Genomic DNA, 23,589 nt, shown 5'->3' with positions numbered 1-23,589 from the left:
AGGCTGTCTCCTGAAGGACATTCCTGCTTCCTGCAGAACGAGGCTGCTTGGTGGCTGTGGGCAGGGAAAGGGTCTGGGGCAGATTCCAAAGTTTAACTCCTGGCACTGGGCTGTCTCACAGCCACAGGTTTGTCACGGAGAGGCTCCTCAGCAGCACAAAGAGAAGCACAGGTTTTGTATCAGCCTGCAGCACCTGGACGCAGCAGTACAGGGCAGGGCTGCAGGAGGGAAGAACAGGCACTGCTGAAAGGGCCCAAGACCAAAAACAAAGGTAATGTTAGCTTTCACCCCAGCCTGCAAAGGCGCCAGAACTGGCAGGGTGTCCTGCCAGGATTTGTGTCCAACAGAACACAGAAAACCTGTACGAGACTGGGAACCCACCCCAGACTGTTCAGCTTCCTCCAGCTCCTGCTAAACCCTGAGCCCCCACAGCTGCCAGCCAGCCTCATCTGCACTCCTCCACCCATCTCCTCCCACAGCCATTACCTGTCCTAGCACTCTGCTCCAGAGCACTGGGGCACTTGGAAGATTTCTCTCAGCTCTGACCCAAACCAAGCCTGCACACACATCACACACACATAAATCCCCCTCCACACACCCACTCCCCCAAAGAAGTGATAATGCTCTTTTTCTGAGAGTTGTAATTTTTTGAATGGTTCTCCTTCCAATTTATTTCAGTTAGAATTTTGTCTTTTCTAAATCTTGAACCATTCCATACTATAACTTTATTGCAAAAAAGTCAACATGCATCTTAGAAATTTGGCTTGTAATCAATAAAACAAACATTACATATATGAATTTTAATGTGTAAACAATTAGAAATTCAACAATATCTGCTATTATCCTATTACACAAGTTCACAATCTGTAAAAACTATAGTACAGGGTTACTATACACCAAGAGGAGCTTTGTTCCTTTTCACATGATTTTACTAAAGTGGTGCTTTCCTAAGCAGGTGCCTGGTTTCGTATTTGAGGTGGTTTTGTTTATTTTTGCTCAGGTTAACTCGGCACAGAAAGGGAGGGAATTCTTTGCAGCGCGTTCCTTTCCCCATCCCCTCACCCCTCGGTGTCTGGCCCCAGCCCAGGCTGGCACACGTGCCTGGCACACGGGCACCCCGAGGGCAGTGTTGCCCAAGGTACAGGAGAATTCCCCAGGGAAGCATCACCACGGAATGAGCTCAGCTGTGCTGCCCTGCTGCCTCTGGAAGCACAGAAACCCCGGCCGAGACAGGCCCAGCACGCCCTAAAACCCAGGGCTGCAGCAGCTTTGGCCAAAGATGGGCCAGCTCCACACAGCTCCTCTCCTCCTCCTGCAGCCCCGCTGCCCCGGGGACAGCCGGGCTGGGGCACTGCCAGCCCTGGTGGCACCTGGCACTCGGCCAGCCTGCCAGGGGCACGCCAAGGGCAAACTGCAAGCACTCACAGCTCTCAGGGATGGCCCTCGCTCCCTCACCCGACACACGTGCCACCCCGGGTCACTTTAGAGCCAAAACCATATGAAAAGGAATCCATTCTGTGTGTGTCGAAGGCTACCGCAATTTTTCTTTCAGCTTAATTAATCCACTGTAATTTTCATTTTCCAAATACAAAAATACAACAATTCTTATTGAAATCTATACGCCGGTAATTTTAGTACACAAAAAAGCAAAATATTTACAAAATTATACAGTTTAAGAAAAAACTCTGTACAAAAAAATATATAAATCCTTTTGATCCCTCTCTCCTTTTTTAAGTTGTCAGGACTCGGACATGTTTGCTGCAATGGACTTGTCAAGATACACACTGTGCCACAGACATCAGAACCCCAGAGGTGACGGGAGAAGAGCAAGACATTCTTCTAAGCTCACGGGGTGGGTTTCTCCTCCAATTCTTCATGCCTGGAATTTAGTCTCAGCAGTAGCAGGACAGTCCTAGTTCTAGGAAGAGGAGAGGTTTGGAAAGAGACAGAACACTGGAGACATTCCCTTCAGCTGACAAGAAACAGGGCATCCCACCAGCTGGATTCCTCAGAGAGCACAGGACAGAGCCAGCAGGGCGTGACCCCAAGGGCGCTCAGCACCTGCCCTGGCCCCACTCAGAGCCACAGGCAGGGGAAGCTTTGGGAGCTGCTGTCCTCCAGGCAGGAGGGACTGGGGCCTGCACTGGCAGTCATGCCAGAGGGGAGAGTGCTGTGCACGGCCACGGTGCTGGTTTTGTGGAGAAATGCACAAAAACGCGTCGAGGAGTGGCCAGGGCAAGAGGGCAGTCAGGGAAGGGGCTGCTGGGTGCCCCAGCCACAGAGCCCAGAGGCAGCGCAGCCCCTGGCCCAGCACACGCCCTGCTGGGTGACAGGGACAGCAGAGGGGCTGAGCACGGGACACGAGGGACACCGAGGGCACAGCCAGCTCGGAGCAGCCCTGGGGCACGGGACCCTGGGCTGGCTGAGCAGGACAGCCCGGGCCTGAGGGCTGAACCCCACCCTGCTCTAACCCAGGGCTCTGCCTGGAACACAGCTGGGAACAGCCACAGGAGAGCTGCTCCTGCCCGGGACACAGGGGCCACTTCAGCTGCTTTTGGGAGGGCTGGAACTCCTTCCATTCTTGCTCACAAATACTGAAATGCAACAAACAGCCCGCCCTACTCTGAGCCTCACACTGAAACGACAGAAGGAAAGCAAGGAGTGAAATCCACTCCAGCGTGTGCTCCTGCTGATGTTTTCTGTGAAGCAGAACTTGGAGAAACAGAGTGAACTGGACAATGTTCTAACAATATCCTGTTAAATTGTTTCTTCCACCTCCTCTCACAAAAAGCAGCACAACATAGAGATAGTGTGCCTGTCACACATACTGAAGTAAATGATTTAAGAATCTAACCACAAACAATTCCTACATGAGACTCCACAGGAAATAAAATGCTCCCTTTTTTCAACGAGCAAATGAGGCCAGTTTTTCTTTCATAATATTTAATGAAAGTTTGTCTTTCCCCTAACCTCATAATATTGCTAAATAAAACCTGTAATATCTTTTCAATTATAAACTAACAAACCAATCACATCGTAAAAAACCCAAAACAAGGTAATACAGGTGACACAAAAAGAGGACAAGAAAATACTGATTTCCAACCCCCTCCCCCCTTTTTATCCTTCTTAAATAGAAAAAAATCACCACCCTGGTGAGCTTGATAATCCTGTAAGAAGTTCCTGGGCCTTTGGCTAGCTCAGTCTCACAGCTCTGTGTCCCAAATGTTCTCATACCAAACTGCTCATGGTAAATTTTGTGGTTTGAAAAGAAAGTAAAGCTCTTTTTGGCTCATCAACTTCCTTAAATAAACGTTTAAAAGATGTAGTTTGAACTATATTCCTAAAATTATACATTTCGAACATCAAGTTTCATCTTCGCCAAGAACGGGATTCATCCTCATCTTCATCATCATCATCATCATCTTCGTGCAAAAATAAATCTGAGGTTTCAGTCTCCTGGAGGAAGAGAAAAATGAACTTTCAGACACAAGTTCCAAGCCATGCCCAGGGACTCACCCCAGCCCACAGCGTCTGGTGCGGCTGCCAGCGTCTCTCTCAAACTCACTCAGTCACACCCCAACAGTTTTAGGGGAAGAACAGCAGCCTCGTGTCAGGAAAGAGACAGCAAAGCTTCAGAGGAAGCAGGAATAAACCACCACTCACCCTCTCCCAAGCAAGGTTTCTGTTAAATGCTACAACAAAACAACCTTTAAAAGCCTTTATTGTGTTAAGGTGAATTGCAGGGAAGAACACACAACTTCTCCCAGAGCAGACCACGAAGAGTGAGAAGTAAAAGGCTTTGCAGCCTGCACATGCAGAACCTGAGGCTTGTTTACATCGTTGACAAATTAACAGCCCATCCACAAAAGGTCTTTTTTTCCCCCCTCTTTTCTCTGTTTTTAAATGTGGGAAATGTTCCTGACTATTCAAAACCAGTTCAGTTCCTGGTTTGTAAAAACATCTTTTAGGAAGCTTCTTCAGCACACGGGAAACTTTACCCCAAGAGGTCTCAGCTATTAGATTCCAGTAAGAATGATCAGGTTATTAAGAGATTTCCATACCTCTTCCTTAGACTCCTCTTCCTCAACTTCTGTGGACACAGAGGGTACCTTGGGTTTGTGCCACGAGATCTGGAGCCGCCGGTCCTTGAAGCGGGACCCCTGGTTAGCAGCCTGAGCCGAGGAAAAACGCACAGACTTTCAGAGAGAGGACCAAGCAAAGAGCTCCTAACATCGGCAACAAGCCAGGCCCAGAGCACGGGGTACAGAGGCATGTTTGAAGACCTCAGATATATAAACCACAATCACCCACTCCAGTGTTCCAAGAGCAACACAAATCTGCCAAACCCTGCTCCTGCCCCAGCACTGAGAGGGTGAGCAGAGCTCTGAACTGCCAGGGACATGCAGCTTTATCGGGGAAAGCCCTGCGTCACTGCTCAGACCACCAGCAGGTACCTCCCCTTCAGCAGCACTACCTGCAGCAGCACCAAGCTCAAACTGGGGGATCAAAGCCTCTGAAATTTTAAAATACAAAGGTAGACACAAGTAGTTAAAAACTCTTATTTTAGATATGTGAAAAAAATATATCCATGATTCTACTTACATTCTCAGCTTCTGAGCGGGACTTAAAAGTTACAACAACACTTAATGGGGAATCCTCTTCCTGGAGATCCTCGATATCTCCAAATTTCTGTGAGGAAAAGATCGTTAGGAGCGGCAGTAACGTCTCCTCCACTTCCATCATTGTGGTACAATTGTGGTGTACTGAAATCTGATTTTCTGGACAGAAAAGTGAGAGCCAGAGGACTCCCAGCTGCATCAGCCATCACTATTGTAGCACTTGTATTTTTGGGCAAAAGCTCAGATTTATTGCTATTCTAAGACGAGCTTGATTTCACAGCAGTAAAGGAAACGTATATTAATTTACAGGCCACACTTACAGAGAAGTGCTGTAACAATTCATCCTTTTCCTCCTCCACGAAGCCTCCCACGGTGAGTGCCTTGGGCCGGTGATCCACCACCATGTGGTTCATGCCCCTTCCTCGGCCCCCACGGCCCCGGCCCCGGCCCCGGCCCGGGGCTGCCACTGCCTTTCCTCGACCAACAGGCAGGATGCCCAAGCGGGCAGCCTGGGGAGAGAACACAGCCATGCCCCCGTGAGAGGCTCTGAAACACCCACCAGGGCTCATCAGCTCAGTAACAGCAGCAGACAGAGCAGCTCACCTCCACTTGTAACTGATTGAGCTTCTTCCGCAGCTCGGTTGTGTCCTCTCCAGAGGACAGTCTCTTATGGAAGTCCAGCTCCGCATCCAACAGCTCCTTCTGTGCCTGGCAGAAAAAGAGGTGGGAAGAGAAACAGAAGGGAAGAGCAGAACTGTAAGGCACAGTTGTAATGTTTTGTTCCCCTACAGCACTACATTCATGCAAACGATACAGACAGATCAGGACACAATAGCCACACTTCTCTCTAAATTCAGTTGTGTTTTAATTGCCTCTGGGTGTGTGTGGTCCCCTCCATTTTTTGAAAGGCCCAGAATTCTCTGCTTTAGAACTGGAACAAACATGAATGAGCTGCAAGAAAACTAGGTCATGGAGTTCCTTCAACCATGGCTTGTTTGTCCATGGTTATCACTCACATTCAAATGCCGCTCGCAAGTGTTTCGATCTAATGCTGCTGCATTTTCAAAACATATTAATAGAAATAGTTACAAAAACCAAGCAGGCAAGTGTGGTGCACAATAAATACCTCTGTCTTGGACTTCAGTTTGGATGGTGTGGAGGTTGTAGATGAAGTTTTTAATTCATCCTTTAACTGTGATATTTTTCCTGTTAGTTCTTTTAAAGTCTTCATAATTTCTGCTCTCTCTTCTGGTTTCATGGCCTTGTTTTTCTCCAGCTTGGATATCAACATCTATAAAATAATAAAAGAACAGGATCATAAAATACCAGGAGAAGCAGCCCTCAACTGACAGGTATGTAAAAATCAGAATGTATTTACTAGCCACATCCCAGAGTTACCTTCTGGCATTCTATTTGTTTTTCTAGCATCTCCTGCTTCTTTTTCCTCATATCTTGCTGGAGTTTCATTGCCTCCTGTAAGAGGAGAGAATTCTTTCCATCAGTACAAAGCAGTCTAGCATTGTACATACTCATACAGATCACATATGTACTCATACAGATCATATTGTCCTCTTCTAGCTAAGGAAGAGAAATCCACAACCAAAAGTACCTTCTGCAAAAAGCACAACTAGGAAGTGCAGCTGATCCAATAAATAAAAAAAGAAATAAAATCCTCATTTCCTGCTGCAAGGTACTTTACTAACATTTTGCCCCTTTCAGACACCTCTTAAGAAACACACAGTGTGCACTGTCATGCAAGTGTCTCATACCTGTAGAGATCATATCCAGAAAACCCCAAGCAAGCCCAGAAAACCCAACATGGCCAAGAGTGTCAAGTAAGACAGCCCAAAAGGCCATTCCACACATGACTGCCCCAGGCGTGCCTGCGAGACTGCCCCATAACAAGGAGCAGCTCCACACCCACAAATAAAGCTGTGGAGGAGGGGCTGAGGTTTCAGGTGCCCATCAAACCTTGCATTTAAAGCACTCTGCTCCTTACACTGTCAGGCAGCCATCAAGCATCAAGTACCTGCTTTTTTTTAAGGGCTTCTTGCACGTCATGAGGTTTAGACCCTGCACCAGACTTCAGAGTTGTCTTCAAGTTTGGAGAACTGTAAACCATCTTTGAGTGGCTTGTAGACGTAGGAAATACCTGAAATAGTAAAAAACACCCAGTAAAATATGGAATATTTCAAAGTGACCATGATATACCAGCAGGGAACTTCAGTGGATCATGTCCCCAGCTCAGACGTCCAGATTTGTGCAAAGAGGCAGAAAGACCAAGGCAATTAAACCCACGGATAAAGGCATCAGTCCAGACAAAAGGATTTCTGAAAAAGATACTGCCTTTCCTGCTCCATGGCAGACTCCCTTTGCATCCTGATTCCCACCAGGACACTGCTGAAGGTGATGACCTGCCCGTGCCTTAGGTTCAGCTCCGCAGTCACAGCCCAACATCCCACTTTCTGATCAAGTAAGGCAGCAAAAGCCACTCCATGCTTCCTTTCTTAAAAGGACTTCCCCATGGCCCAGAACACATGCTGCACTAAGGTATCAGTGTGAATTGAACACTTATTGGCTTGAACTCCGGGTACAAATACTCTCTAAGCTTCTAGCACTGCTGGTAAAGCACAGCAAAAGCTCAAAAATTACTGGGCCAGCCATTACATTTGTCAACAAAAGGCTGGTCTCACATACAGGTTGTCAGACTTGTTTACTATCAAGCACTGCTAAAAATATTTTATGCCATTTACAACACTGGTAGTGTTGTAGTTGATAGTTCCTAAAGTCATTGTCCCTATTCCATATAAACAGCTGATGAAACGAGGAAGAAGTGACTGACCACGGCTGCACAAAACACTACTGAAAAGGAGCAGAACCAAGTGGGAGCAACACACAAATTCTCTCTGCTTGTTCCTTCCTGGCTGACAAGCTAAAGCTGTACCTGAGAGCACGGCCATGGTCCCCTCTCGACATACCTGAGGCTCCTCCACCCCAGCCCCGGGCTGGCTGAGCTCAGGCTGGCTCCCAGCCGCTGCTCCGAGGCGCCTTTTCACCGGGACCTTGTTAAGGACGTAGGCACCAGACGCCAGGGGTTTGTTCATCACCTGCGTATCCACAGATGTGAAAACATCGAGGTTAGATACTTCACTTCTCTGCAGCAGCAGCCACTCGGGAAGGCTGCCAAGCCCCTCCACAGCCCGTACCTTGGCCAGGCTGCTGTGCACGGTCACGGCGGGCGGCGTGGCCAGGGCCTGCTGCTGCAGGTGCTGCAGCGCCTGCGGGGCGGGCGGCGGCTGCTGCTGCGGCAGCATCGGGGGCTGCTGCTCGCTCTCCCTGTGCCACAGCACGCGGATGAACCGATTGCTCAGCACTGCCTCCGTGCTGGAAATCGCCTTCCTCGCCTCGTCGTTGCTCACGTACTGAATGAGAGCAGCTTCAGGATCGTTCTGGAAAGCCACCTAAAGCAACAGTTCACAAATGCTTTATTTCTCAAGGAAGAAAACATTTCAATCGCTAGCAAACCCAAATACTGTGCAGTGATGAGCTGAGTATCCAGTGTGGTAACAGCTCCAAACACTGTAAGACACTCTGTAATTAAAGCAAAGTAACTTTCGGCAAACTTTACATGTACCTGCAGGGAAGTCTATACACATTCAAATAAATAGATGAATGAATGAATAAGAGTCCTCCACCAACAGCATCACATATGCAGAGCACTGCGCAGTGCCCCTGGGTACCTCTGGTACCACTGGTGCTGACCCAAAGGCTCTTTATTCCAGCCTCCCGAGGGACAAGTGCTGCCCGAGGGTGCACAGTGCAAAGCCTCACCACACCCTCAATGCAGCAGCATCTCAAAGTCTTGAATAAGCATCTTTTTCTCTAAAAATTAGTATCACAGCAATAAAAATGTACCTTGGACTTTCCAGTGTAGTGATTGAGGTAGTATGTTTGAAATACATTACTTCATTACAGAGGGGCAGAAAGCACCACAATATCTTTTGGGCTAAGACAAACTTATCAAGAAATACAGAGGCTTCCCGGGTATCTCTCTTATTTAGACCTCTAACTGAGCACTTGAGAGGCAACCGTTTTCTCTAAAAAAATTAATGGAAATTAAATGTTATTTAAACTACTATTTTTTAAAGTGCTTTTTCTGTTTTATACAAGGCAAGGACACCCCTGAGTTGGAGCCAGTTCTAGGATGCCAAGTGGTAACAAACTGAAGCACATAAAGACTGTCATGTAAGACAAACTGTCAGATCATCTCTTTCAAAAGTTATACAAAGTTGCTCAAAAAAACCTGAGCTGGTTTAGACACTGTTAAACCTGCCAGCCTTTCAAATGTAATTAGTCATCATGAAGGCTGAAACCAATAGGCTTTACAGTATTAAGATAATAATACACAGCAGACCAAGAAAAGGTTCCTCTGAACTAGATTACCTCCTCTCCCAGTTTGTCTCCATTAAGGTTTCTCAAAGAAACCATGCAGCATTCTAGCAGGCTTCAGGGAAAATAAAATACCCACACACAGACATAGAACTGACTTTGGTTTTTTACCTGAATGTTTACAATAGTTCCAAATTTGCTGAAGTGTTCGTTGAGCTGTGTAATATTGTTCAATTCTGGTGGAATTTTTCGAACTTCTAATTTTGTATTAGTATACTGATTCTTTTTCAAAAACCCTGGCTTATTCTGGGTGTTATTCACTTGCCTAGAGAAAAGGAGAACAGGAAGAGCTCAGATAAGTACATAAGTGCCTAAGTAAGGCAGCAAATATTAACATACATCTAAATTGCATTTTTCCTCTAAAAAGTACACCCTCTAGCCACTAACAGAAGAGAGCTTCCCCTGACCCCATGTTCAGTCTCCCTGTTATGGGCACACAGACTTTCTGACCCAACCATCCCAAATTACAGAGACTGGTGAATAGCAATGTTCACAGCACTGACAGCAGTGGAGCACATTTGAATTAACATCTGCAGCTAACTCTTACTTTCCCAGCCAGGGTTTCTTCAATGGGGGACATTCCATGTTGCTTGGAGATCTCTTCCTGCTGTCTGGCTCCAGGACAACTCTAGTGACATTGCTGCTGTTATTTGTAATGGGAATGGGAGGTTCAGTTTGGATGATAATGTTGGCAGCTGCAGGGAAGGAAAAAGGCCCGTGTTATTCCACCACACATAGAAAAGCTTTCACACAGCAGAACAGAACTGAGATTAAAAACATAAACATTAGGATGACTTTATCAAATTGGTCAGTTTTGTTTCCAAACAAACTCATTCAGATCATTCCCTAGCCTAACTAAACATCCTGAGAGAAACACACATGGTCCAGCTGGGAGGGATGGGTTTTGACCTTTAAGGCTAGTACTAGCTTAAAGAAACAAAGCAAAAACTTCATTTTTCAGGTACTAAAAACTCAGATTCTGTGGGAAAGGGAGAGAAAGAAAACAGAAAAGAGAAAAACCCAACAAAACAGAAAAGGAGGAGAAAAATTCATGGGTGCATCCCCAGGCTTTAAGTCAGAGCTCTGCAATGGGCAAGGGCTGAATTAACAACCAGCTTGCCCTGTATGAACCCTTGACAGAGCAAAAGCAACCAAGCACCCGTTCTTTCCACTGCTATCCCACTGCCAGCCCTCCAACCAGGTTTCAGCAACAAACTGTTAATTAAGCACAACTATCACACTCTTAAAAGACATTAGATTTAAAGTTTGAAGCAAATTCTACCAACACAAAGTTTGCTAGAAATTTGTTTGCAATCTTTTCAAGATTATGCCCTTTGTGTTAGTCTCCTGTGAATGCCAAATATTCAACCCCTAAAAAGAAGTCTGAGTTACACAGCAATTGCTAGGGCTTTTATATAAGCCAGGGCTCTGCTGGTTACACTGGTGAGAACAGAGACTGGGCATTTCTGGGCATGGCATCCTCACTTTGGAGGATGATCTGAGAGCAAACCTTTCACACCTGTGATAAAGACAGTAAAACATGCTGTGTGAGGCCCTACCACTGAGCACTCACCCCTGCCTGACCCCTGGGATGGGCTCTCAATTAAGCCCCAACTCTGCCTCTGTGACAGCCATTAAGATGCAAACAGCAACAGCAATTTCTACAGTAATATTTAACCATATTCCTTACAAGATGAGTCATTGGAAGGAAATATTGGGGAAAAAAAAACCCCTTTGTTATCTACTGAGTAAGAAATACTGAAGTAGAACAATAAAACCCAAAACTTAACATCTTTGGTTTTAAGAGGCAGGGCAGGAAAACAAAAGGGAGAAAGAAAGTTTTGCTACTACAACTAAACTTTGAAGAGCCTTGACCTGTGCCTTTCCCTAAAAGATGCTTTGTGCACATCACCACTAAGAGACAGCAGCCACATCCATTCAGGCAGGGGCTGGGAATTATGTAAGTGCAGACCGGGATTCCCAGCAGCTGGGAAATTGGAATGATACCTGTGATGTTCATTTCAGAGAGAACACCTGGCTGACAGAGCCAGGGCATGAAGCACCAGAACATGCCATGGCAGCTCCCTTCTTCACTAACACCACAACAGCCAAGGCAAGGAGCTTGGATCATCACCTCTGTGCCCTCGGGCTGACCAAAACCAGCCTGCAGACTGTGCTGCTAAATCCACCTTTAGGCACCATTTTTCTTTCTAGGAGCTGCCAGGACCTGGAAAATACCTTCACAGGCTTAAGAGGAATAAAACCCCAACCAACCAACAAAACCCTCGTAGCATTCCCAAGCCAGTGGTTATTTTTAATCAAAAAGGCTGCTTTGACTTTAATATAGGCGTGTTAGCACTTAAAAAAGGAAGAAATGTCAAAAAAAAAAAAAAGCTCTGAAACACTAGATCAGTGAGAAAAACTAGTGCTTTCAGCCTGAAAAGAGGGAAAAGTGTTGACGGTCTTGGACAAAAATAGCAACAGCAATGACCAGAACCCTTCCTACCTCGAGGGTTTGTATCCATCTCCCCAGATGTTAGGCCAATTAGATTTGGACGCTGCATTTGTGCTCTCGTAAAGAACTGCCGATACTGAGATCTACCAGCACTGGTAATACTAGGAGCTTCAGGGTTATAGCCATCTGGCTCATATGTATCTACAAAAAAAGGAGAGAAACGACAGAATTTTTCACGTGAGTTTAAGACTCGGGGTTAATTTTCCTTCGAGGAAGTGCACGGATGTCCAAGAGTGAGAAGCTCTCTTGGATGAAGAGAAGAGGTGGTACAGCCAACCTGTGCAGCCACTGCAGACCCTCACCTGGATTCCAGGCCTGGCCTATCTAAACACAGTCTCTTTTGGTTTTCATTCTGCTACTGACTGTCCAAAGCACACAGGTCACCATACAGAGCACTGCTGATCCACTGCCTGAGGTGTCTGTGGGACAGCGTGCACAACGCTGGCAGTGTTTTCAGGGCAAAACCACAGGTTTTGGTTTCAGCATTTATACTGTAGAGTCTAAGATGCAAAGAGAGTTTCAGCCTTGCTGCCCAACAGTCTGGTTCTCTTCAGAAAAGAATTTTAGGTGAAGAACATACTTAAATGATTTCACTCAAAGAAAGCAGAGAAATGAGTAAATGGAACCAATACTTACCTACTGAACTCTTTATCTAAGAGTGAGATCAGCTGCCTAGCTTAGGTAAGGTACTAATGATTATTTCCATTAGAAGTGGGCACCACAAGAATACAAGATGACAATTAACTCCTATTGCTCCTCCAGCCCAAGGTCCAAATTGAGGATAACACACTTTTTTAACCTTAAAAAGGAAAAGCTGTTCAAGAACTAGAATGAATGAAGTCTGTGAAGAGCCTCCACAGGAACAGAACAAATGCCTGTACAAGGGAACCTGACAAACATGAACGCCTCCAAAATCTCAGCTCCTTACTCTGCAGCAACAAAGACAACTCTACAGTCCAAATCAGATGCCCCACAATATCCACACTGATAGCAGAGCCTGACACTGCAAAGCAAGAACTCTCTCTAACCTCGAAGGAGCAGAACCACAAACTCCTCTTCCCTTATTTAGAACATGATTGATTGCAAGAGGGCAACCAGCAGCTGTTAGCACAACAGTCCAAGAACAGGACATGAGAACCTCCACAGAGGTTCTGGAGAACAGAATTACTGTGATGCCTGTGAGCTCTGACAGGCAGAGTCACCCGTTAGAAGTTCTGGAGCTGAAAGGACCAGATGGTGACACCTGAACACTCAACAGGACTTGGGGATAACTGAGCAGATTATCTAATAAGAAATTTGACTGTCTCAAGTTCTGAAAAGCACAGAAGTTACAAATAAAATGATATGGATCATGGACTGAACTAGATCCCCTCTTTGAATAAAATTCAGAATATTTATGTTAAAAAACCCCAGATGAATATTATAAAACACTGACATTTAGTTATCTATTTTGGTCATGGAGAACACGGGAACGCCATTAATCCTTAAATTATCAAAGAAATAGATTTTGTTGTATTTAAATTGAGCAACCTAGGACTTTCCAGGTATTTTGCTATATTTTTCTCTCGTAAAAACATACTTTTAAAAATTTTGAGCTCTGTTAAGGAAGAGAGCCATGTCCAGTGAAAGCTAACAACCTTTAGAAAGCTAGAATCAAGGTGATTCTGGAAAAAGTACAGAAAAAGCACTGATGTCTATGAAGACTATACAGACTACTGTGACATACAGCTGGAAAAAAAAGCTTTCATCTGTATTAGTCCAAACTGGAGAGGAATAAAACCCAAGTTAAACAGCAATTACAGGTTTGCAGATCCATCTTGCACCTACTAATGTCCTACTGAATGGCTTGAAGAGGAAAGGAACATCTCTTATACAACAATTGGATTGCTGCAAGCATAGGAAACCCAGAGCTCCCCACAGGGCTCCTCCTCAGACCAGGGCAGAGCACTGCTGCCATTCCATCCCAGAATGGATGATGGGCTGACCCAGGGAGAGCCATCAGACTTCTTTTTAGATTTGTATATATTGGAGGAAGACAGATCATGATTTCTAATCACATATCAACAGAGAAGATTTAAAGTGTTTCCACCAAACAGATTTAAACCAAAAGGCATTTGCTTACGTTCTGACACTGTGTAGAGCAGGTTCTGAGGCAGAGGAGGAGGCAGCCTTGCTCCCACGGGTGCCAGACTGGGCACTGCGCTCGTCCCCGGCTGCTCACGACTGTTTATCAAGCTGGACTGCGTCAAAGGTGGTCCTGCAGCAACACCACAGAACACATCACACACCGACAGCTCAAAGGCAGAACCTGCAAACAACTCAGTGCTGTGCTTATGCCTTGCTTTGAGCAAGGTCAGGGCTGTAAATATGTCCAATTCCCCCTGCTCAAGGGCTCACGCAACGTTTAGGGTTAATCAAATTATTCCTCATCCCAAAATTGCTGATATTGGACACAATTATCACAGCATTTATTTTGTCCCTGGAATAGACAGCACTGGAACAGAGTAAGCATGCCCCTATATGCTAGTTCTTCAAAGAGTTTAGAAGATGCAGTAGGATAACACAAAAGGCTCAACATCTCAGATCACTGCTGAGCTAAGAAAGTTCTTAAATGTGTCAATAACGTACTGCTTTCTAGTATGTAGATAATGTAACACCAACACTAGATCTTTATTAGAACCTCTAGGAGACTGCATCACAACATTTCTTGCATTACAGCAGGAAAAAACTTGGATAGTACGTGTCAGTGACCAATCCAATCACCACCAACTACCACTGAGGCGAGCTGAAAGATCCCCAACTCCACTCCCCGCCCAGTCTAATTCAGTTTGCAGTGCTTGGAACATCATGGTTTACCAGCTGAATGTTCAGAATTCTTTGGGCACTGCTCCTTACAGCACAGTGCCAGCAAGGAGCTGCAGCTTTGGGCACTGCTCCTTACAGCACAGTGCCAGCCAAGGAGCTGCAGCTTTGGGCACTGCTCCGGACAGGAAACTGCCAGCCAAGGAGCTGCAGCTTTGGGAAGCTGCAGTTTGGGCACTGCTCCTTACAGCACAGTGCCAGTCAAGGAGCTGCAGCTTTGGGCACTGCTCCTTACAGCACAGTGCCAGCCAAGGAGCTGCAGCTGTGGGGAGCTGCAGCTCTGGGCACTGCTCGGGACAGCAGCACACTGCCAGCAAGGAGCTGCAGCTTTGGGGAGCTGCAGTTTGGGCACTGCTCCTTACGGCACAGTGCCAGCCAAGGAGCTGCAGCTGTGGGGAGCTGCAGCTTTGGGGAGCTGCAGCTTATGGCACAATGCCAGCCAAGGAGCTGCAGCTTTGGGCACTGCTCTGGACAGGCCACTGCCAGCCAAGGAGCTGCAGCTTTGGGGAGCTGCAGCTTTGGGCACTGCTCTGGACAGGTCACTGCCAGCCAAGGAGCTGCAGCTTTGGGGAGCTGCAGCTTTGGGCACTGCTCTGGACAGGTCACTGCCAGCCAAGGAGCTGCAGCTTTGGGCACTGCTCTGGACAGGTCACTGCCAGCCAAGGAGCTGCAGCTTTGGGCACTGCTCCTTACAGCACAGTGCCAGCCAAGGAGCTGCAGCTCTGGGCACTGCTCTGGACAGGCCACTGCCAGCCAAGGAGCAGCAGCTCTGGCCCCCGCAGCAGGACGCCGGACTCACGCGGGACGGGCAGCACGACGGGCGGCGGCGGCTGCGGGTGCGGCTGCGGCACGGGCAGGCGCAGGCCGCGCACCGGCCCCGGCAGCGGCGGCAGCAGCAGTCCCGGTGGCGGCGGCAGCCCTGGCGGCGGCGGCGGGAACGGGATCATGCTGGGCAAGGAAACTTCATCCACCACTAGAGGATCGTTTCCGTGGTCAAACTGGCAGAGATCGCCAAGGACGCAATAGCCTCGCTCTGCAAAACAGGAGATTTCACCTCACGTTAGAAAACACACGCAGGAGCTCTCAGTGATTTGTAACATTTCAGGTTTTCATGGAATTTCTTACTAAAGAAAAGATGCATCCACTGATGCGTTATTATATTGTAAGGTACGGTTTCACAAAATAATTGAAATCAGAACAATCTTTCATAAAAGCACACAAACTTACATGCATTCATCATAAAAGCTGTGGAAATAGAGTCAGAAGTACTGCGGTTTATTTTAAACATACACACACTGCAATCCACACCAGGACTGCCAGTGGTTGAGGTATTTGTCTAGCACATAGAGAACTGTGAAAAAACTCCATACGTTCCTATCCAGCAACTGCCACTGCTTGTGGTAAGATTAGTTATTGCTCCAGTACAACAAAGGGCATCTCTGCATCTGTTACATACAAGGCACACATCACATGCTGCTGCAGTGTGACTTGCTGCTCACATTTAGTGAGTAACTAAAAAAAACCAAAAAACATAAACACTGAAATAAGGCATAAAACTGAAAACTAAGGTTACCATCATAGTCTTGACATCTTCTTTTAGGAGGAGGGTTTCTGCCAAATGAACTGGGATTGCTGTGATTGTTGAAGTAATTTGACCAGCTCTCTGTGGTGCCTTCAAGGTGGTGCGCAGGTGCAACTACAGTCACAGCACTGGGGATAGCTTGTGCAGAGGAATACTGTTCAGAGGATTTACTGGGAGATGCGGACACTGGATTATATGAGCCTTCAACATCATTTTTTTCACTCTTGTATTTTGATCTCTCTCTCTCTCGGTGCTCTGTTTAAAAAAAAATAAAGCTGAGTAAAGCCTTCATGTTTTGCTCTGTACATCAGAGCCTTGAGCAAGAGACAATAACACATTCTCTGAAATACTCAGCATTCTACACATTGAACTGTTCTTGAAGGGCTTGGTCTTACCAATGGAGTAATAACTAAACATAATGTAAATAGGAGTTTAACTTCAGAAACATCCAAGTTTTCTTTGCAAAAGGCACATTCATTCCTCTACTACTTATTTCATGCTGGCTTACAGCTCTCTTTTAAAGGAGAAAGAAGGGCAAAAGCCTGAAACAACAAACCTACCTCTGCCCTTAACTAACGCGGTCTCAAGGTGCGTGGAATGCTGTAATCTGTGCCACTTACTTTTCCGACAGACCTGAACTAGCCCTAAAAGAACAATCATAGGGTAACCACCTGCAACTGCAAAGAAGCCTTCTCTAAAAAATACACAGTAACAAAACGAAAGAGGGAAACGCTGCTTTGCAAAAAGTTCAGTCCTTAAGAGGAAAAAATAATAAAATCAACAGCTTTGTCAGAACACACAGCACAAAAATATGAGCTACTGCTATCCACAGGAATACACCTGTGGATGAATTAAGAGGGTAGCAAACAAGAAAACAAACCCCTTAATTGCTCTACTCTGAAGAACAGCATCTCAATGAATAATTTCAAGAACACAAAGCTATCAGAACTTGCTCCAGCTTCTCAAGGGCATCTGCTGCCTGGCAGATCACCCAGAACGCAGAGGTCACAGCTGTCACTGCAATAGGAGGCTGTCCTGAAGCAGCCCGGCACTCACCGCTCCGGCTGCCGTCCCGGTCTTTGCTGCGGCCCCGGCTGCGGCTGCGGCTCCGGCTCAGCCCTCTGCTCTTGCTGCGGCTTTTGCTCCTGCCCCGGCGCCAGCCAGACTTCTCCCTGTACAGGTCACTCCTGTCATAGTACCTGTCATAGTCCCTCCATTTCCCATCATCCCGCTTTTTCTCTCTGGTTCTAGGAGAGACAGATGTAGACCAAGTCAGTGAAAAGAGAAACAAAATTAAAAAAGAAGCTTGCAACATGGAGAGATACTGTTCACCCTTCCCATCCATTTGGGCAGTGAAACCCTCCAGTCAGAATGGCACCAATTACACAGAGAGTACAGACCCTTAAAGCTGATTCACTGCTCTGTAGAAAGCAGAGGCAGGAACTGGCAAGGTGAGACGGTTATGATGCTCAACCCAGAACAGGCTTTAGAAGTGATGCTGACACGGCGTGATCAACTGCCCCAGAAACTACAGACCCCAAAAGTGCTCTTCATTTATATAACAAGGGAAACAATGGAACTGATGACATTCTAGGAATTGTAACTTGAAGAATATTTGGCCTCTTGTGCAAGAGGCCAACTTATTGTGGAGACTTCTCAGGCATGTGATCAGAACACACACAATGTATCACAGTCAAAGGAAGGAGAAAATCCCTATTTTTCACAAAAATCACTACCTACAAGGTAAAAAAACACAGTCAAAGATTGACAGCAAATACAGAAAAATTTCTTAACATTGTGGCTCAAAGCTAACCTTTGCTCACTGGAATCTGTACGGCTCCTCTGGGGACTGGAATACTTCTTCTTCCTGCTCTCCCGCTCTTCTTCAACAGACTCTTGGAAATTCTGTTTAACACACAACTACCAAACAAGGACGAGTATCACTTTTTTAAATTAAGAAAATTACACCAAAATGTAGTTCAAGTTACAGACAGCAACGCAAAGAAAACAATACTCAAGTATTACTTGCCCAGAGTACTGAAGCACTACAAGTAATCAAGCACTAGAGTCTGTTGAAGAGTTCTGGTCTCAAAACTTGCTTTTTTTCCTGCAGAAGAGATGCCCCTAAATAAAATCACTTGGATGTTTTGTTTCTAAACAGGATTCATGAAGACAAGATCTCTCTCCACTCTACTTCCTTATTTAGTATAAGCAATTCTACAAGTGAGGAATTTCCTGAACCTTTAAACACAAAGTCTGCAGTCACCTCTCCAGGTAGAGAAGTCACTAGCTGACATTTTAAATAACTGCTTCAAGGCAAAAACCTGCTCCCATGGTGGAACTGGTCACATTTCTTGCTGGCCTCCACCACAGCAGGTTCAGAAGTCTGCCAGCTGTACCACTCCTGCAAAGCACTGACCCATTCTGCACTTCTGCTGCCATTTCACACTGCTTACAAGTCACTGGAAATTTTGGTGGAAAAAGCTTACATGCACTAATTTTTAAAATACCTTTTTTTCCAATTGATACCAAAAGGAGGCCTTCCTGCATCCTTCTAAACAGGATTATCTGGGAGAACTGGCAGAAATACTCAAGACTTGGCCTGACAGGGCTCTGGAGAGCTCCACCCGCAGTCCTGCTCCCAGCACAAGGTGTATCACATGGCCCCTGGGGCCCCCTCCAGCCCTGACCTCCCTGTGATTCCACGTGTGGTTAATTTCGTGTGTGAAAACAACATGTGTTATTTTCACACGTGAAATAAACCTGTGTGTAGGAATCACACCATGCACTGAGCTTCATGACACACTGTGAAGGCCTTGCTGATGTCAAAGTAACTAATGAATGTCCTGAATTCTGTAACCTTGTCCCATAAAGCTGTCCTAGATATCTTCTTTTGCTTACTGCCACTCCCCTCCAGCCCCCCGAACCTCCTTCTCTGCCCCCACCAGAGCACTGGTAAAGTCAACTGAAGTACTTGGAGAGCAGAGGTGAAAGCTCCTACAGTGAAAGTCTTGCTCAAATTATGAACTGCCATAAGCAAAGCTATTTCCATAAACTGTCCTAACTCTCCATCACATCCTCAGGTGAAAAAGAACATCAGAGAAATGGGAAAAAAAGTAAAAAGCAACTTTAATTTAAATCAGTTGATGAACCAGAGTCAGGAAAATAAGGACCTGCATTTGTTTGGGCTGACCTGGGTGTTGCTGACTGACAATTTCTGCAATTATTTGTCAGCTTCTCTCAAAAATTTGATTGCTTTCAATTTTGCCAACAGAACTTAAAATCAAGGTAAAACTGTTGGCAAACAAACCCTACCTGACTTTCCAAAGTAATTATTCCAATACAGAGGCTGACATATCTTAATGATTTTAAGAATCACAGAAAACATTTTAAGTAATTTTCATTCCTCACAGAATATACAAAATTGGAAATGTCTCAGAATGTTTTTGCTGCTTCCCCCTCTCAAACCCTTCCAAGTGATCATCCACTGGTATTACCAGAGCTGTGAATAGGATTTCTGAGTGCTTAATCAAAGGCAGACTCTACAAAGGGATGTAAAATGTTCTTGTCTGAATAGTCACCTTCCACGGTTCTTTGAGATCATTACTCACAATGGAGTACATTTTTCTGTCACATTTTGCCTCACAAATGTAGGAGAGCTAATTTGAAAATAAATGGCAGGCAGAATAAATAACATTACCTCCTCCTTGACTTCTTCTTTCTCTTGCCCTGCAGGCTTTGCCTCTGCCTTTGTGGGCTCAGCAGAAGGAAGGTAACTCTTGGTGTACAAACTTTCAAAAAGTTTATCTACAAACCCTGAAGTTTCTGAGGATACAGAACACAAGAAAATACTGTTACATATGCATTTAGGTGCATGCTTACATTTACCAGAGACCCTGAAAACAGCCAGCAAAGCAGACAGCTTGCAGCAGCAGCGCCTCAGATTAATGAGCATTAGCTCCACTGAAGGAGCTGGAATTACATTTGTGGCACTTGAGGCTGTTCAATTAAAGAAATTCCTCAGGTATATCACAGACAGCAACAGAGACTCTCTGTTCTAAGGGGCAAGCATGATTGGTGCCTGTGATCAAGGAGTGAGTCCACAGCTATCCACAAGTTCCACCAGCTACACTCAGCAGCCTCTCAAGGGCAATTTTTATGAGAGTAAATAATTTTCAACATGCTCATCAGCAGTTCAGCATCACAAGAAAGCCACAGTAACCTTCCCAGTGAGTGGCAGCCTTTCAGGTGTTTAAACCCTTGACTGTGAAGCAAACTGCCACATGTGAAGGCCCCAGCAGCCAGAAGGACTAACATGGACCAGGTTTTCAAAAGTTACCAAACACCTGCCAGAGAAGCTTCTGGCAACATGACTGACACTTGAAATTAAATTGCTTTTATTTAAGAGCATTTCTTCCCACCCACTGTGAAAAGTCCAAGTTACATGACTTCATCTCATGATTATTATTTTTTTAATCACACGACTCCTTCAAACTCTGAATGGAATATTCAAGGCTACCAATAAAGATTTTGAAGGCAGTAATGGTGCACCTCCCTCCCTCCTCCCACCCAGACCGCCGTGGCCAGCACACCTTTCTGCAGGAACACGTCCAGCTGGTCAGCACAGAAAGCTTTCAGCTCCTTCTCGGGCTTGTCTTTCTTGACTAACGCCACGACATAGTTGGCCAAGGCTGAGGGGTCTGCGTCACATCTGGTGAGAGAGAGAACTGCTGGGCTGCTGCACGGTGGGGGCACAGGCACTGCAGAGCCCCCGGGCTGCCGGGCTCACACACAGCACCAGCACAGCTGCCCTGGGGCCACGGAGCCAGCAAAGGGCTTTTGCAACCACTGCCCACTATTTCATGTGCCTTGTGAACCCCCAGCCACGCCTGGCAAAGGCTCCCCTCCTCTGCTGAATTGGGCTCTGCTGAGGGAAAACCACCTCTCTTCTGCCCAGACAGACCTGCTGCTGCTGCTCCTCCTGCTCCTGGCCCAGCACGGGCCAGGGCACTGCACAAGGACTGATTCAACCGCGTTTAAAATTCAATACATTGATACAATACAATTTAATACATCTAAAACTGATTAAACCGCGTTTAAAATTCAATACATTGTTATCAAGGAGTTCAGAAGATGTCACAGAGGTCCATTTTCAGTACACACACAGACACCTGCACAGCTGCAGCGACTGTCCTGCTGTGCTGGGGTTTCCTCCTGGAGGATGCTCCCATGCCACGTGTCACAGCACCCCAAGGGAGCAGCCACTGAGCCAGGCTCTCTCCCCACGCTCCCTCACCTGCGCGTGGCCCACACAGACCAAACTCACCAGCTGTGTGCACTGATGCTCCAGCACTAATCTTTAAACTGGATATTGCTCTAGATTCCATTATCCAGCTACCAGGAGCACCCCAGGTGTGAAATAGAGTAATGGTGGGACTAAATTACAGCTCCTTGTTTGGCCTCTCAGAGTGTGCAGACACCAGCTATCAGGTGGGGGCAGAAACCTAAAATACTCAAAAGGCCCTTTTTTTTTTTTTTAACTAACATTTATAGAGATGATTATGTATTTTCTGAGAACAGTAACTCTGCAAACAGAAAGAAAAATTCTGAAATATATATACCTCAAAATAATTTCAAGTAAGAAAAAGATCCAGAAAACAAGCAGAAGGCAACAGGTGAAAGAAATAAAAATCCTCAATGAGCAGCAATCAAGTAGCTCTGCTCTCATATAGCCTCCAACAACATCCAACCTCTACTGAAAGCCAGGGTAAATGGAGCAATTAAGAACAAAGAAACCACAAACTGACAGATCTCACAATTCTTACACACACAGAGAAATAACGTGTATGTGATGCATTCACTGTGTGTGAGGTACTGGGGCCCTCACCCACTGACTATAAACCTTCAATTTCAAGCAGAGGAAGCTATCCCTCACCTCACAACCATTACCTTTCCTTCCTCCACACGGCAGTCCCTCCCAAGCGCCCCATCCCATCCCATCCCATCCCATCCCATCCCATCCCATCCCATCGTGCAGCCCAGGGGCACACAGGGTGAGTGCCCTCCTCCAGCCTGTACTGTCACTCCAGTGCCCCTGCAGAGCCTGTGACTGCCAGGGCACGCTGGCAATTCCTTGATTTCCTGCCTCACACTCCACAAAGCCCAGGGAGCGCTGGACACCGGCTGGAGCTGGCAGGGAAGGCGCGGGAGCAGGAGTCGTGCTCCAGCCTGGAGACTTTCAGCTAGGTTTGACCAAACGCCAGAGAAACCCGTGATTGTAACAAAGGGAAAACAAAGTGTGAAGAACTTCCAAAAGCCGAATGCTTAACGATGGCAACTGAGCAGACCTGAGGCCTATCCAGAACTCTCCCCACAGGCCCCAGTACTGCACGGGAGACCAAGCCTGGCCAGGCACTGACAAGCAGCTTCCCCTGGTGGCACCCACCGACCCCTCGCTGTGCCCGTGCCACCAGCACCAGCTGTGCTCAGGCACTGCAGAGCTTGGGACCAGCACAAACCCAACCAGCCAGCTGTGCTCAGGCACTGCAGAGCTTGGGACCAGCACAAATCCAACCAGCCAGCTGTGCTCAGGCACTGCAGAGCTTGGGACCAGCACAAACCCAACCAGCCAGCTGTGCTCAGGCACTGCAGAGCTTGGGACCAGCACAAATCCAACCAGCCAGCGTATCAGACCCCAAAATGCACGGCCCGACCTGGATCCGTGCTGGCTCCATCCCACTCCCACTCGCACTGCAAGCAGCAGCAGGATGGAAATGCAGAGTTCCCCCAGTTTCAACGTTATTGCTGGTTTTGCCAGTTCCTGCAGCAGCCCCTGGCTCTGCTCCGAGAGGACAGAGCTGGGACTGAAATCGACAGCACAGCCGGGGTCCTTGTCCCCACCTTGTCCCCAGCCCAGAACCCCGAGTGCCACTGCCAGTCCCTTCCTTGGACACCTCCAGGGATGGGCATTCCCAATACCTGAGCCCCCTTTCCATGGGGAAATTCCTGCTGTGTCCACCCTGAGCTGCCCTGGCCCAGCCTGAGGCCGCTCCCTCTGCTCCTGTCCCTGTTCCCTGGAGCAGAGCCCGAGCCCCTGGCTGTCCCCTCCTGGCAGGAGCAGTGCAGAGCCACAAGGGCCCCCCTGAGCCTCCTTTGCTCCAGGCTGAGCCCCTTCCCAGCTGCCCCTGATCAGCGTTGTGCTCCAAACCCCTGTGCAGCCCGGCGGCACGCCGCAGGACAGCAGGCCCCCGGCAGCTCCCCGGGCCGGGCTGTCCCGCACTCCGGGCGCGCCGGGCCCGGGCCGGGGGCAGGCGGGGCAGGGCCGTAACGCCTCGGCCGGGCCCGGCCCGCGGGAAGCGCTGTCTGCCCGGCCCGCCCGGCCCGCCCGGCCGCACTCACATGGGCTCCAGCAGCTTGGCCAGCCAGGACTTGAGCGCGTCCACGCTCTCGATGATCATGGTGGCCCCGCGCCGCCCGCTCCGGCTACACCGCCGCCATCGCCGCGACCTGCCCGGCGCCGCCCGCAGCGCAGCCTGCTGGGCATGGCCGGGGCGGGGCCGCGC

General features: G+C 47.4%; 1 protein-coding gene across 3 annotated transcripts; it reads right to left on the bottom strand.

The window, feature by feature from the left end:
- Positions 1–1,733: 1,733 nt before the first annotated feature.
- RBM27 (RNA binding motif protein 27) lies at positions 1,734–23,563 on the bottom strand. Of its 3 annotated transcripts, XM_038150396.1 has the most exons (22): positions 23,426–23,563; positions 20,620–20,738; positions 19,728–19,852; positions 17,841–17,947; positions 17,084–17,274; positions 16,588–16,671; positions 16,019–16,282; positions 15,245–15,478; positions 13,706–13,840; positions 11,575–11,724; positions 9,616–9,763; positions 9,180–9,333; positions 7,826–8,080; positions 7,598–7,726; positions 6,649–6,771; positions 6,018–6,092; positions 5,746–5,910; positions 5,223–5,327; positions 4,940–5,128; positions 4,603–4,689; positions 4,062–4,172; positions 1,734–3,456 (listed from the first exon to the last, which is right to left on the bottom strand). In XM_038150396.1, the coding sequence occupies exons 1-22, from the start codon at positions 23,482–23,484 to the stop codon at positions 3,370–3,372; spliced, it is 3,096 nt and encodes a 1,031-aa protein (XP_038006324.1). In that variant the 5' UTR covers positions 23,485–23,563; the 3' UTR covers positions 1,734–3,369. The 3 variants fall into 3 exon arrangements, with proteins under 3 accessions (XP_038006324.1, XP_038006321.1, XP_038006322.1); XM_038150393.1 differs by lacking the exon at positions 16,588–16,671; XM_038150394.1 differs by lacking the exons at positions 11,575–11,724; positions 16,588–16,671.
- Positions 23,564–23,589: the final 26 nt, after the last annotated feature.

Source organism: Motacilla alba, chromosome 13, assembly GCF_015832195.1.
Source record: "Motacilla alba alba isolate MOTALB_02 chromosome 13, Motacilla_alba_V1.0_pri, whole genome shotgun sequence".
In the NCBI taxonomy this organism is placed as follows: domain Eukaryota; kingdom Metazoa; phylum Chordata; class Aves; order Passeriformes; family Motacillidae; genus Motacilla; species Motacilla alba.
The sequence above is the reverse complement of the archived record's forward strand: the minus strand, read 5'-3'. Positions and strand labels throughout refer to the sequence as shown.